Genomic DNA, 16,492 nt, shown 5'->3' with positions numbered 1-16,492 from the left:
TACAGGAGCAAGACAAAATTAACATGAATGAGACCACAGGCGGCAAACTTACAGTAGTGAGCTGGGGGCACGGGCACACAGGTGGTGCTGTGTGGCATGGGGAGTGACCTACCTGTAAACAGGGTCAAGGGTATATACAGCCTGATTCATCAAGCATAATTGCGCTCGCAAAGGGCCAGATTCTGAGAATCTGGCCCTTTGCAAGTGCAATTTTTGCTTTTGGGATTCATCATCCCAAAAGCAAAAGTCTCTATTTAAGAAATCGCATATTTGCGAGGAATTGGATTTAAGGAATCTCTAATAGAGATTCCTTAAATCCAATTCATCAACCAATTAGAAAATGCGAAATCGCAATATTTGGTTGCAATTTACCACTAAGTCTGACTTGGTGGTAAATTGCGAAAAAAGAGTAAAAAGCACTTTAGTGCATTTTTTTCTTTTGCATGTTACACGCACACATGTCCTTTGGACATGTGTGTGCGCAACACCTGTTCAAATGTGCATTTAAGGGGTGCTACAGGGTGTCCTTAGGACACCCCTGGCACCCTTCAAATCGCTATCTTATTTGCGATTAGCAAATTGCTAATCGCAAATAAGGAATACTCCCCATTCATTCCTATGGGCCTTTTGGCCCATAGGAATGAATGGGGAGTTTTTCCTTATTTGCAATTAGCAATTTGCTAATCGCAAATAAGGAATTTGTAGGAATCGCATTTTATTTTGCAATTCCTACATGAATACCGTTTTGCAAGTCTCTAATAGCGATTCCTTATGATTCTCTATTAGAGACTCGCAAAACGGTACCTTGATGAATCAGGCTGATAATGTTGATTTCAGTGGCCAACATGTTTCAATTCATGGGTGTCTCTAAGGATAGCTGGACTTTCATCAGGACCTTAGTCATAGCAATAACGTGATAGATTGCTTTGACACATTGGGTAAGCTAATGTCTCTAACCCATCTTCATCCTTATTTCATGTTTTTGACAGGTTTATAGGTTATGGTTCTATCTATACTTGGGAAAGAAAAAGGGGGAAAGGAAAAATATGTATATTGTTGCTTTATGTAGATTTCATATAGTTTTGCCCAATTATGTGCTATGATGTGTAACGCTACTTCCATATGTGACACAATTTGTGTGCTGTACTCATGTAATTTCTTGTTACATAAGACAGTAAAGTGTTAATGATCAATCAAGGCTCGATATCAAGAAGGCATGCAGTTATATTTATTGGCATCAAAGCCTTACTCAAGGACGTAATAATACAGTGATTTGTGCTCGGTTGGTAAGAATGGCTGTTAAGTCATCCTTAAGTTATTGTAAAGTATATCAATAATTTTACTCCTACTTTACACCACAAGAGCCTGCGTTGAGGATGTAATCAAACATGTGCTCAAGAACATGTCCAATAAAAGTGTCTAGAAAGAATATTAGCGTGTTGAAATAAGTTTCTAAAAATTCTCCCCCTTCTAAATAGTTTTACGGGGAGAGAAGGAAAGAAAAGCATGCTGTACAAAAAGTATTACTTTAGCCTTAACATTCGTATTGTTTTATATTTGGGGTTTTGTAATTCAAAAGGAAAACAAACAAACGTTAATAAACTTAATGGTACCATTATGGGAGTTTAATTAAACTCCATTGGGAGCTGCAGGAGTTCTAAAATAAAAAATGAAAACAGGCATGATGGTGATAATTTCCTTGCTCACATTGTCTTGGGATGTTGGTGTAATTTCTTTCTGAGTTACCTCTAGAATGCTAATTGTATGTCCTTGTTGTAGCTGCTTGCCGCGACCCAGAAGTTCTCAGCTGCGGTCCGGGACGAAGTGCACCTTTATAGTGATGATGCGGTATGGAAACTGAAAAGAGACTATTCTAATGCCAATTTCGAGATGAAGACAGACTTGAAAGTTCTGTAGGGGGCATGAAGGTCTAAATGGTCCTATGTGGTTTCATGTGCCCCTATATTAAGTGCTGTTATATAATTACTGTGTCGGTGTTAGGGACAAAAAGCAAGTCTCTATGGTACGCTTTGTGTGGTCAATGCAATCCTGTATGAAGGGAAAAGACAGGTTTACCACGGCAATGTGCAGTATTATGTAAATGCAATGGTATTATCTTGAGTGTCCATTATAATGAAGTTGTCATTGTTTCTGTGTTGTCTATTTGCCCATAATGTACGGGTTAGGAAACATGTTTACTGGTGTAATTTTGTTTCATGTAGACATGGATCACTCTGCTGTTTTAACATTAGTTGTTAAGTGTTTAAATGACAAGCAAGGAATATTGTCATTTAATCCTTTGTCATATGTCCGTAAACGGTATACCCTAGTTGTTCTTTCTGTGCTTGGGTCTCCTTTGTTAGCTAGACTTTCAATGACGACCCATTCCATGTCCTTCATGGTGAGGCTCATGTTCAGAAAATAGGTGCTCATGCCCCTGCTCACCCCCTTGGTAGCTTGGCACGAGCAGTCAGGTTTATCCCGGAGGCAATGTGTAAAGCGTTTGCGCAACACACACACAAAGCAGCAGCAACACACTAGTCACACCACAAAAGGAACTCCACACAAGGTTATATAAAAATAGCCTTTGTATTATCATCATCACGTAGAATAGTAATCACACAATGTACACTGTGCCAACTAGCACCAGACACTATTTACAGGGGATTATTTACACCTGGCTGGGCCAATCGGGCCACGGTCAGAACCTTCAGAAATGCGTAAGTTAATCATACATCATGCACAACCAGTAACTACTGGTCTAATATTGTACTGAGAACTAGATCCTGTAACATAAAACATGGGACACCTAAATCATATCAGGCATGAATCTCATTAGCATAAACCACCTTAGGTGAGGCATAATTAGCACCCAACTACATTATGCAATAATCATATGAGGCAATAGGCCTCGCAAGCATAAACACCTTAGGCAATAATCAGCATAAACACAGTGTGCCCCAATCAGGGGCACAGTGCACTGAAACTGGCCCCAGGCCAACTGGCCTCTCACAGGGGCTCAAATGCCCTATGTCCCGCAAACGTCAGGGCTGGCTGCAAAAGCAAATTGTGCAATGCGCTGGGGGCATGGGGTACTCCTTATTAACACAACATGCCCCAAAACGTTGCAGCTGCCCAAACTGCATTGCAGCTGTGTCCAGAAATAAAGGAACACTGGCACTAACTGTGCCTTGGGACCCCCACTCTGGGGCTGAAATATTAAACAACAGGAAATGCCCCAACTTAGCAGCTGCCCGCTTTCAGATGGGCAGCTGTAAAAAAAAAAGCAACAAGCACCGACAAAGTGCCTCGATCGGCCCCAACACTGCGGTGCATTCAGCCCCCCTCACTCACTGGGGGCGCACTGGCAGATTCTCCTCTCAGCATGCAGCGTCTCCTTGAATGCCTCGTGCCCCCCCGTCATCAAAACATTCCCCTCTCTGCTGCTGCATGCAGAGCTCTTCCTCACACAGGGCAGCTCTGCGTTCTCTGTCGACTGCAGCTTCCAATCTCTCTGGCTGCGGTGGTGATTTCTTGGCTTCAAAGCGGGGTGGGCTCCCGCTAGGTAAATAAGCAAGAATGCGGGATGGGCACCCGCCAATAACTAAATTCAAAGTGCAGGGTGGGCACCCGCCTTTTCAGAAATGCGGGGGAAGCCCCAGGCAACAGCCCAGAGCTGGAAATTAAAAATAGAAGCACTCTCTAAGCGCTAGGGCAAAGTCTCCAGCACTCTCCCCAATACAGAGAAAGCGCACCCAGGGATAAAAGTCCAAAGTCCAGGGGGCAAAGGCTGGGCCCAGGCAGGCCAGCACACAGGGCGCTCCAGCAGGGAGGCAGTCCCTCATTGTGGTTCATTCTGGAGCCCAGCAGCAGCAGGCCCCCCAAGTCAGGAACAGAACACTTTTCATGGGGTCACACCCCAATATTTATACTAGCATTTCCCTTTGAGTCACAGCACAGGGCTTGAGGAACCAGCACAATCTGGTTCGGGGGGGATTGGAGCATTTTGTTTACAAGGCTCCTCTTCCCCTTTGTCAGGGGGGGATCATCATCAGACATACCACAGGGGGAAGAGCCAGCATTCACTAGGGAAGCACCCTCCTATTCAGAGTCAGGGGATTACCCCTCCCACCACTCTTATTCCAAGTGTCCCATCAGCCTACCGCTGACTCACCCTGCCCCTACTGGAGCCACCCACACCCCTCAGCTCCTGTCAATCACAAGCCAGACATGCAATTCACATCAGACAGGCAGACACATACCACACAAAAATGCCAACTTCTAAAAAGTGGCATTTCTCCACCAGTTCCCATAAATCTCCGCACACCATTGTGCAGCATTTATCCTCACAAGTTCATACACACTAAACTCGGCCCTGCACTCCTCACATACCAGAAATTACCATGGACACCCTTATACCCCATGCCTTCCTATGGGAGGGCAGTGCAATCTCACCACACGTACTCAGAGTGCGCACGCATTTTACACTGAGCCACAGTGCTAAAGTGCCCAGACGCATAAAACCACTACCACCATGTCAGAGCTTAAGGCAAAAAGTTCATACGCGAACCTTCCAAAAAGGACCAAGTCCAAAACACATGTTTTTGAGCACATGTTTAATGTCATCCTCAACGCAGTCTCTTGTGGTGTAAAGTAGGAGTAAAATTATTGATATGCTTTACACAAACTTAACGATGACTTAACAGCCATAGACTTTTTTCTTATCAACTGAGCACAAATCACTGTATTATGTCCTTTTGTAGGTCTTTGATGCCAACAAATATAACTGCATGGCTTCTTGATATCAATCCCTGATTGATTATTAATGCTTTACTGTCATATTTAACGAGAAATTACATGAGTATAGCACACAGATTGTGTCACATTTGCAAGTAGCATTACACATCTAAGCACCTAATTGAGCAACACTATATGAAATCTATATAAAGCAACAATATACATGTTTTTCCTTTTTCACTTTTTCTTTATCTTTCCCAAGTTAGAGGTAGAACCATCATCTATAAACCCGTCAATTACATGAAATAATGACAAAGATGGTTTAGTGACATTAAGTTACCCAATGTGTCAAAGCGATCTATCATGTTATCGCTATGACTAAGGTCCTGATGAAAGGCCACCGATCTTTAAAGACACCCATGGACTGAAACATTATGACCACTGAAATTATCATTATATAGGTGCGGTGGACCATTCACACATCCACCAGAGCATCACACACTGTTTTTAATCTTACCTCATCTTAACTAAGAAAACAATATTACAGGATAGGAGGAATTTTTAATTTATCACTTGTTTGCGCTAACTCTATCAAAATCAGGACCGTCAAAGAACCAGATGGTCTCCCTCCAGGTGGAGGAAGGTTGACTGCCTGGAGAATGGGAAACTCAGGCAGAAAAGGACACAATGATAAAACCAACCACCTAGCCTTCTAAAGCAGAGAACCAAGATATACTGCTTCCCATGGGTTAGAATGTATGAGGACCTTTGTACAACACTTTTAGCTCCTAGCTTATTTAAGATATGTGGTTCATTCTCTTTTGATTATAAACTATTAAGTATGAAAGCAGAATGAATCACTGCTTCTTCCTCCCTTCTATTGATTTTTGGACATTATTATTTACAGTAGCATTTATATAATTGATGACATCACATATCACATTACTATTGACATCTTCACTTGTGCTGCAAATATTTACTCTTCTAACAATCTGTGCACTGGCAAGGGTATTACAACGTTGGGTGGAAAAAGTCTGATTTTGGGAAACAGTTTTTTAAAAGTATGATTTTTTGTACTATATTGATTAGCAAATTATCTTAGAAGATAAACATAATTTCCTTTAACAAAAGTATTTTTAGTGATTTTGGAACGTTGTGTAAAGGTATGCTTTTAGCAGTAAACTATACTCTTGTGAAGCCGGTATTTTAAGGTGTAACATACATTGACTGCAACATTTGCTTTCTCATAATGCTGGAATTGTCTCTGTTTAACCCCTTTGGTGCTCATGACGAGCTCAGCTCGTCATGAGGCACAGTGCTCGTGTGCTCATGACGAGCTGAGCTCGTCATGACCACACCCATTTCTATTAGGGCCCAGCACAGGAGAGGAATATCTCAAGCAGCCAAGGTGTTAATAAACACTTCATGCCAACTAAACAGCTTGATGTATTGACAAGCAGACACATTATATAAATATGATACAATGACAACAGATGTTTGCTGCACCTTTTAATAACTGAAAGCTGGGGTTGAATCCAGTGGAAGTAACAATAATACCAATCTTCTTTCTTGGTTAATACTGGGCATTAAAAGACCTTCTATTTGTCTGTTTTGAGCACATGGGTCAGTAAGATGTTCAATTTTGCAATCAAATTAATATACAGGATTTAGACTAGATTGCCAATTTCAGAAGGGTAGGAAACCATCCACGTATATTATCAGAGAAAGAGTCCAACTGGATTGATTTCATGTCCTCTGAGTAAAATGCACTGACAATGACGCCTTCTTGTTTCAAGTTCCTATTGTGCTCTTTTGTTCTGTACATATACTCTTGATTTTTCTCCTAGTTTACCAATATAATAATTACCACTAGAGCATTTTATATAGTAAAATCAGAATACCTTAACAATTGTTGAAAAACCTTTGACCGACATTGTTTGTTTTTACGTAATGTAGAATGGTGATGTACATAGTCTCTTTAAATTACTTTTGAACAGTTTTAGAAAAAAATAAAGCAAAAATACATACCGGTTTTGGTATTTACTTTAAAGTTTGTGCAATGGACTGCTTTTGAAATACTTATGTTATCATTTCTTTCATATTCCTACCTTGTTTGTATGCAAATATACATTTTTGTAGAAAGATATTCTTCAATTCATTTTCAAACTTTATTGACTTTTAATACTTTTTAAATATTTTTTTTATCATTTTACTTTGTACATAGACCTGGATAGAAATACTAATTTGGGTTTTATGTCCTTTCTTCATTATTCCCTGAATTGTGTGTGGACAACTAGAGTCTGCTCAGTACTTCAGCTCTTTCAAAAGTAGTATGAGAATGTCCTTTCTATGAGAATCGGTTCTATGAGAATCGTTCTTCACATACATTTTGAATCCTTATATACTGAAGTTGAATTACTATAACTGTTGAAATGTAGTAATGGAAAATGTGTACACCGCCCTAATATAGAATATCAAATTGGCCTCAATGGGTCCACTTCAGATATAATACCGAATTCTGTGTTTATAACCTCAAAATATCATGTTGCATAGATTACATACTTTAAAATATGGAAAAAGTGAAGAAAATGAAGACTGTTGGACAGAACATGGGATATTAAGAATTTTGATATACAAACAAAGCATTAGTGGCAGTGCATTTCATAGAGTTGAAACATTAAATTAATTATATTTGGTTCTCAGTTTTAGATCAGACTACTGAATTTGAAAGAGCTGGAGAGTGTGAATGTTTAATACCCATTTTAGATAAAGAAATTGAAAATCTTACACCATGAGTTCAATTATCAAATTAATCTCAAGTATTTTCTATGAGAGCTTCAATCCAAATAGTAGACTGATGCATAGAAAACAACATGGAATTATACTTGAAAAGATAGTCTCTTAGAAAAGTCAGTTAACAATACAAAGTAGGCCACTAGGTTGATGATGTTTTAATGGTAAAATGAGAGTTCATAGACATAGGATGGGAAAATACACTTAAGGATTGACTTAAACATGTGTTTTTCTGGTATGTTGTTTTATACATTATCTAACTGCATTTTGTGCATCCATTAAGCAGACCCCCCAGGATATAGCGGCATGGATTAGCAAATTTAGAGGCACAAAAATGGAAATTTAGCGGCACAAATATGGAAATTTAGCGGCAATTTTGCGGCATTTTATGTGGCCATTTTTCCTACAACAAACACAGATATCTTAGTTTTTTTAGTTATTTAATGACATGAAGCTATGTATATTTGGTTTCTTTACAATGTAGACACTTTGGGGCAGATTTACAAGCCCCTTGCGCTGCTTTTACGCCGCCGTTGTGTCACTTTTGTGACGCAGCGGCGGCGCAAAAGATGCACCATGGTGCGGGGTATTTACTACGTGACGCATCTCCCAGATGCGTCACGTTACAAAGCCCTGCGCCAGAAGAGGCGTACCATTGCAGGTCAGTTTGTGTGTTGCAATAGCCTTAGAGCGTGGTGCCACTGTACCTGCTGCACTTTTATTAGTAAGCATGTTAAATAGTACAGTGTATTTTGAACACGGCGTGATATCCCACCGGATGCCCGTTCGACAGACCTAACCGCTAGAGAAAGAGCAGTCAAAACCGCCAAGTGGTCACTTGTTAAACAGTAGCGAACTGCATGTTGGTACTTGTAGTTTCGCTGCAAAATGTAAGCCTGCAAATCGTCTCCGATTTAAAAGCGGGGACTGGTTGAAGTTGACACCCATGACATGGGGCCACTTGACGCCCGTGTTAAATTTCTCGCCTCTAGGATTTTTCCCATGGCTCACTCCCAGGGGGAAATGGTCTGCAATAGGTGAGCTCAACCCTCTGACTTCATCCCTTGTCCAGCGCGCCTCTGCAGATACCCCGTCCCGTGTGCGCCTCAGCTCTCTCGGCTGAGTGGTTCTGTCTGTTTATCTTGAGGGACAGACATCTCTGCACGGCGCTCCGTCTCCAAGCCAGCGAATAGGGTGACCAACTGGCATTGGTGCAAATTCAGGACAGTGAGTGTAAAAATTCAGAACAAAGGGTCAAAATTCAGGGGCACAAATTCAGGACAGGAGCTCAAAATTCAGGACAAAACTTCAGGACAATAGGTACGTTTTACAGAAACATCAGAGGTCGCGCAATAGTATATAAGTAAGCCCAGCCATTTCCAGACATATTCAACCGTTTGCAAACCTATCCATCATGTATCCTTCCATCTATCATTTCACTCATCCATCCCGTCATCCATCCCCTCATCCATCCTTTCACTCATCTCCATTATCCATCCACCCTTTCACCCTATCCATCTGTACACTTATCCATCCACTCTTCATCCCATCCATCCATTCACTCATCCATTCAGCCATTTACCCTTTCACCAATCCAGCCATCCTTTCACTTACTAATCCTTCCACCCATCCACTATTTTAGTCATCCATCCATCCTCCCTTTCTCTCTCCATCGACCCTTTCACTTAGCCATCCTTCCTTCCATCCATCCTTTCACCCACCCATCATCCATGCATCCATCCATCCATCTGTTCTTCCCCTCATCATCCATCCTTCCCCTCATCATCCATCCATCCTTTTCCCTCATCATCCATCCATCCATCCTTTTCCCTCATCATTCATCCATCCATCCATCTACCCACCCACTCTTCATCCATCCATCCTTCCCCTCATCATCCATCCATCCTTCCCCTCATCATCCATCCATCCTTTCACCCACCCCCTCATCATCCATCCATTCCCTCATCATCCATCCATCCACCCTTCCCCCCTTTTCATCCTTCCATCCACCCTTCCCCTTGTCATCCATCCATCCATCCATCCACCCTTCCCCTCATCATCCATACTTTCACCCACCCCCTCATCAACCATCCATCCATCCATCCCCTCATCATCCATCCATCCTTTCACCCACCCATCCATCCATCCTTCCCCTCATCATCCTTCCCCTCATCATCCATCCATCCTTTCACCCGCCCCCTCATCATCCATCCATTCCCTCATCATCCATCCATCCACCCTTCCCCTCATCATCCATCCTTTCACCCACCCCCTCATCAACCATCCATCCATCCATCCCCTCATCATCCATCTATCCTTTCACCCACCCATCCATCCAGCCTTCCTCTCATCCATCCTTCCCCTCATCCATCCATCCTTCCCCTCATCCATCCATCCTTCCCCTCATCCATCCTTCCATCCATCATCCATCCATCCTTCCCCTCACCCATCCATCCATCCATCCTTCCCCTCACCCATCCATCCATCCATCCTTCTCCTCATCCATCCATCCATCCTTCCCCTCCATCCATCCATCCTTCCCCTCATCCATCCATCCTTCCCCTCCATCCATCTCTTCATCCATCATCCTTCCCCTCATCCATCTTTCCCCTCATCCATCATCAGCTACCCTTCCACCCATACATCCAGCTATTTACATTTTCTCTCCATCCTTCCCCTCTCATCAATTCATCCATCCTCTCTCATTATCCATTTATTCAATCTTTCATTCATCCATTCACCCTTTCACTAATTCATCCAGCCATTCACCCATCCCTTCACTTACTTACTCGCCGACCTTTCCATATTAATTTTGAGCTGAGCCCTTTTGAGAAGAGGCCCATCAAGAACTTCACCCTCGCTGCAGGGGCCGTTCCAGGACTGGGACAGAAGCCACCCAGGGCGGAGACAGGATCCACCACAGGGGGGGACAAGAGCCATCACAGGTGTAGGTGGACTGGAGCCACAACATGGGGGGACAGGAGCCATCACAGGCGGGGGGTGGACTGGAGCAGGTGCGCAACACCCAATGAACTCACCGGGCTTCAGCCCCCCCCCGTCATGTGTGGCAGCCCGGGATGAGACAGATCCCGGGCACACACAGAGCCGCACCCGAACGTTTTACAGGTCGTTTAAAGACCATTTGAATGTTAATTAGGCATTGTTATTGTTTCAGCCCTTGTACGAGCCCCTGCAGCTCGACTCTGCGCTCCACTCTGCCTACTGATTAAAGTTCAGCCCCCCCCCGAAATTTTTTCTTAGCCCCCCCCCCCCGAAATGTGGCTCTAGTTGCGCCTCTGGACTGGAGCCACCACATGAGGGGACAGGAGCCATCACTGAGGGGAGGGCAGGAGCCATCACAGGAGAGGGAACAGGATCCACCAGGGTGGGAATAGGGGTGGGCATGCAGTATTCTAGTATCATCTTGGGCTCCTCGCCCCCTCCTGCACAAGACAACGAGAAGACAGGCTCCCTGCTTAAAATGCCATCCCCCACTGTGATGTACAGTACTTACAGGAGATACTCTAAGAGAACTGATTGAACTGATTGTCCTCCATACTCTGTTAATCAGTGTGGGTGCGATTGTGCCATTTCTGTATTTTCTTAAATTATAGACTGCATGTTTGAAGAACCGAGGTTTGCTTACAATTTAGTGACAGTAATTACGCTCTGTGAAGAGAACCACGTGCTGCCTCGGTGTAATCAGGGGTGTAATCTGGCCAGAGACATGACACATTCAGGGCTGTTTGCATGTGAATAGATGTCGCTGCTCCTGAACCGGCAGCCCCTCCCTCTCAGTCACCTTCGAAGCACCTCTTAACAGGTCATCAAGGGCTGGAGGTGTGAGATTTGCCATCCCGCTGTGACGCTTCAATGCTGCTGAGTATCTGAGGAGCTTTGGTGCAGCATCGGAGACAGAGGCACAGGCGATAGCCACATAAAGCAGACCCCCCAGGAAATAGCGAAAAATGCCGCGATTTCTACAAAAATGCCGATTTCGCGGGCATTTTTGTAAAAATCGCAGCATTTTTTAAAAAGTGCCGATTTTGCGGCAAATCGCGAAATCGCGATATCCTGGAGGGTCTGATTAAGAATATACACAATACAGATAATGATATGCTCCTTAAGAAGTCCAACACAGATTAAAATGCGATATCCCATCTTGAATATTGATATGGATTCCATTAAAATTAAATCTCAGCATTACATTGCATGGTAGAAAAGTTATTTGCAAAGTATTGTCAACTTATATATTTGAAGAAAAAAAATTCATACATATATATTTATATTATAATATAAAATAACATGAGTTATGAGAAATTTCTATTGAAGCACATTATACATACTTTTAGAAATAACTTATTTTTGTGTTTATGCCTTCAATTACATTTCACCAGGCATAGGTTTTGGCAATGCACAGTGGGATACAAGCACAGTGCATTATGCCCAGTGCAAGAGCCTCTTGAGTGTGAGAACATATCCTACAATAACGTGCAGGAAGCTACAGGTAAGCTGTCAGTCTTGTCCTGACAGTGTCAAGTTAAGTTGCCCCAAACGCTGACATCACAGTGCATCAACCTATGCCCAGTGGGCTCCTGGTTCAGTATGGTCACCTGCCATACCCTCCTCCCACTCCCCTTCCCCTTTTATTGATTTTCCTCTCATTACACATTCCTACATAGGTGTTTTGCCAACTGTAAAGTAAAATATCTTAACATTTGGCAACAACCTGAAATTTCTTGCCCAAACCTTGCGAAGGTTTGTGAATATGTTTATAAACCTTGCATCTGAAATATTGTTTTTAAGAGAGAAACATATTCATTTGCAACAGCTCTAGAGATTGATTTGTTTCCAGCTGGGCCTGTGGCAAGCTACCCATTCCTCCACACAGCCTTGGCTATTATTTTACGAACAAGGTTTGTGAACTGAGATTGGTGGTTCTCTGCTGCTGTAAAGGTGACAGAGAAGGGTAACGTTTTTTCCTCTAAGTGAGAAAAGAGCAATAAATGTGCATATGGGTTTAAGAATTGTATAAACTAATTAATAATGCTAGTTTTGTACCTCAGAGGTTGTTTGGGGGGTAGGCAAATGATTAAGCTAGGCCTTAGTTATCAATGTATTTGGGAAACCTCAGTTTGCTCAACTGACATCAAGTTTCCCAAGTGCGGTCAGCTTCGAATGAAGGGTAGTAGCTAGGCCCATCAAGCCAGTCTGTGCATGAGAATTCCTGGCAGTACAACACATGCGCAGCACATCCTGCACCAGGCAACCCATAAGGAACATGGTTCATGACTTACCCCTGGGAGACATCCTTTACCACTCAACATTTAAAACGCAATACTTTTACATTGCGGTTTTCACAACGCAAGTCATTATAATGACTTGCGCTGGATGGTGCTGTACACTAAGGAATAGTATGATATACTATTCCAACACTTTCCAGACTGTCCGCACAGACTGGAGATGGAATAGTAAATCATACTATTCCAAAGTCCAGCGAAAGTCGTAACGACTTGCGAAGTAAAAACCGCGATGTAACATACCGCGTTGGAATTTAACGCGTTGTATCGTCATATATTCCTTCCCCAACATGCAAGCAGTGTTGTTTTCCTATATGCAATGCTCTAAGTGTGACGGGTATGCACAGATGCAGGACTCATGCCCACTGTTTCATACTACTCAAGCTGCACCATACTGATGACGCAAAAATAGGCTGAAAACGATCTGATGTTGCTTCTGTTTTCATTCAAAGGAGACCTACTCTGGTATATAACTGGTTCCTGTCTGACATGGCATGGTGGACACAAAAACTATGAAGCATATTGCAGCCCATAGTAATAAACCAGAGGCTGTGATTAATTCAAGCAATACACCTATTACTTTGTCTGTTTTCCTCAGGGAGGGAAATATGGTTTGGAGATGAATGGGGGAGTGTGTTGGGACTGCAGTGATTCAGTTCAGGTCATGGCAGCAGGGGTTTGGTTTGTCAGGTATTATAGCGGGGGTTTCAGCGATTATCATGGACACTATAGTGTAGCAGGACAAATGCAGAGGCATGCAGCAGTCTACCTGAGCCTGGTGTAGCCCTTCATAGATGCAGTAATGATTTCCCATCACTACAAAATGTTGCTGATACTGTCTCCCTCTAAGAAAATAAATCTTCATTAGCTTTGCAGTTTGTAGAGCTGGCGACATTAAAAAAAAGCAAATCAGAGAATGTGTCCATAGATCAAATTAACACTCTTTTTATGATGCAGAAAGCCTTTTTCCACCCATATTCATTGTGCCCTCGGCTCATAGCCATTAGTTTGTGCTCAGCCATCTACCATATGCCCAAGCATCATTTTCTGTAGACATATGTCAGGAACTAGAGATCTAGAATATGAAATTTATAATGGTCAGACGAGCCAAACTATCAAGTCTTCCTAGTCAATATGAGCCTTTTAGGTTCATTAAATAACTTAGGTTCATTAAATAACTAAGCCGGGGAGATGACTAATGGGAGAAAAAACTTCTGAGACAGATACCATTTTTGTTTCCGAATAGGATCTTGAACTTAAAAGTTCATATATGCTATATTTTTTATGCTTTCTCTTCACACCTCTTAAAAACTGCTGGACATAAGCCCATAACCAAGAAAAACGACCAAAGCTGCGCCAAGCTCTCTCCTCATTTAGTACATATTTATCCAGAATTTTATGCTATGGTGAGAAGCATAAAACACTCTGAGGCTTCGAAAGAGACCAACCTTCGTCCACATTTAAGGTAATTGTTTGCAGCAGTTTTTGACCTAGTGGATAGTAAAACGCGTCGAGGGAGTTTGAATGAAAAATGAAAGTAACTGGATCAGGCACTCCTTCCCCCCCCCCCTCCCCCCCCCTCACACACACACACACGCCCCCCTCCTCTATCCCCCGCTCCATATATTAATGTTCCACAGTTTTTTTGGATCAACCTGGGGGTTCATCTATAATCGCTATGTAAAGCTCCTTGCACGTTTTTTGAGAAGGAGTGATAAGCGTAGGTGTGCAAAAACACATTTTCGTACGAACAAACATCCTTAACTAAACTAAATAGTCGTTGTTATCACTGCAATGCGCATTCAGCTTCACACCTGTCAGAGCGGTGGCAAACGAGTGCATCCTCAGCTCCGCCTGACAGCGCTATGTCAATGTTCTGCTCATCAATTTAACAAACGACCAAACAGGGCGAGCATTATCTGAAGAACCCCATATAATTGCAATCTGCTATAAGTGTATGACAGTGAGCGTTTCATATTAGGGAATTATTTTAAGACGAAGGTAAACAATATTTCAAAATGCCCAACCAAAACATAGAAGCATAACCAGAAATTACCCTTTAGGCGCACAGCTGTTTATCTACAATATAAAAGATGTTATATCCAGCTTTAAGTGATTAATTGGGTACCGCGGTGAAATTATTCAGCCATTTCTGATCGCAAAACGATGCTGAAAGACACATAACGAAGTGCCGAAGGACGCTCATAAACAAGGTCCGAGGCTCTGCAGCGTTCCAACAATCATCGCGCTTAATGCGAGATGGATGCTGGCTGCCTCTTCTTTGCGGCCATTACTCTGCTGCAAAGAGATTGCCATCGAATTTTGATTATACAGCCTTAATAAAAAGTAATGGAAGTGGTGCATGCTCGGGTGGCTTTCCTTTAAAGGATGCGCAGCGGTGAGCGCGCGCGGGCCGGCGTGCCGCCACCTGACTGGCTGCGCCGCCACCTGATTAAGGAGGACACGGCCTGCGAAAGGCTGCGCTCGCGACTGTCATGGCGGTTAGGCGCACTGATATTGGCCAGGCGACTCGCGGAGTTTTTAACTCACAACTTTAGCAGAAGAGCCACTTAGGGTCTAAATGAGATTTCAGGACTTACCATCGATTCGGCTAACAAGTTCCTCCAACATTTTCACTTTCCTTTGAATCCCTGGTTGGGCGAAGGTGTAGTTATCCTAAAGAGGAACGAAAGAAAAGAAGTGTAAAATGTCAGGGCGTATGTTGTTATTGTCTCACGGAGAAGAGGTAGATGAGAGTAGTAGTAAGTGGAAATGGGCGTTGCTTTAATTTTCTAATGGAATTAACAGTTTTGGGGTAACTGCTAGCATTGTCTATGACACTGAGATTGATCTGTCAGCAACAGCAATGGCGTTTGTTAGATAAATCATTAAATCATTAAATAACTGACTAACTTGTCCACCTCTCAAATAAATTTCATATTTCACTATACTAATTCACCACTAATCCTTTATGGGTTCTGGAGTAACTTGCTCCTCGCTGAAAATCGCTTCAACATCTCATCAAGGGCAGCAAGAGCTATATAAATACAAACCTTTTTTTCCTCTTCTTTACCTCCGCTATCCTTCTCAATCCAAATAACTAACACACACATCCACCACTCAAATTACTTTCATATTTCACTATTTTAATTACACACTAATTTATTTGGGTTCTGGAGTAGCGTGCTCCTCACCAAAAAAGAGCATCTACGCCTCGTCAGGGGTAATAACTGAAATAACGATAATGTAATAAATGCAATTACAATATAATACCATTTAGGAGTCTAACCATGATGGCAAAGGCATACAACCCCAAGAGGCATAAAGTACACATTTTCTTCCTTTGTGGGTGAATTAATAACTTTTTATTATAACACTGACATCATGATCTACATGATGTTAATTTGTACTAAAAGTGTGCTTTCTAAACTGTATGTACATCTGTAATCTAGCAAAAGAATTCAGTAAGGAAAACTTTGCACTGGTAGAACCCGTCCCTGGCAGTTTCAATAGGAATTTTATATGGTCAAATTGCATATTTTTCTTCGACAATCAAACACAACTTGCTAGGTTTTTTCATAGAGGATTCAAAAGCATCTAAGACATCAGACAGAAAAAAATGCGCGGCCTGCCTTATTACGCAGTGTTAATTTTGAAACAAA

The 16,492-nt window shown here is 42.4% G+C and overlaps 1 protein-coding gene across 1 annotated transcript in view; it reads right to left on the bottom strand.

Annotated features, from left to right (window-relative positions):
- Window positions 1-16,492, bottom strand: part of TBC1D22A (TBC1 domain family member 22A) — a 2,197,648-nt gene that overhangs the window by 843,799 nt on the left and 1,337,357 nt on the right. Inside the window, exon 10 of the mRNA XM_086967294.1 lies at window positions 15,431-15,506. Coding sequence (XP_086823420.1) covers window positions 15,431-15,506 — 76 coding nt within the window. The remainder of the gene's footprint in view (window positions 1-15,430; window positions 15,507-16,492) is intronic.

This window comes from Lissotriton vulgaris, chromosome 1_1 (assembly GCF_964263255.1).
Source record: "Lissotriton vulgaris chromosome 1_1, aLisVul1.2, whole genome shotgun sequence".
NCBI classification, from domain to species: domain Eukaryota; kingdom Metazoa; phylum Chordata; class Amphibia; order Caudata; family Salamandridae; genus Lissotriton; species Lissotriton vulgaris.
Note: the sequence above shows the minus strand (reverse complement) of the source record. Positions and strands in the feature narration are given on the sequence as shown.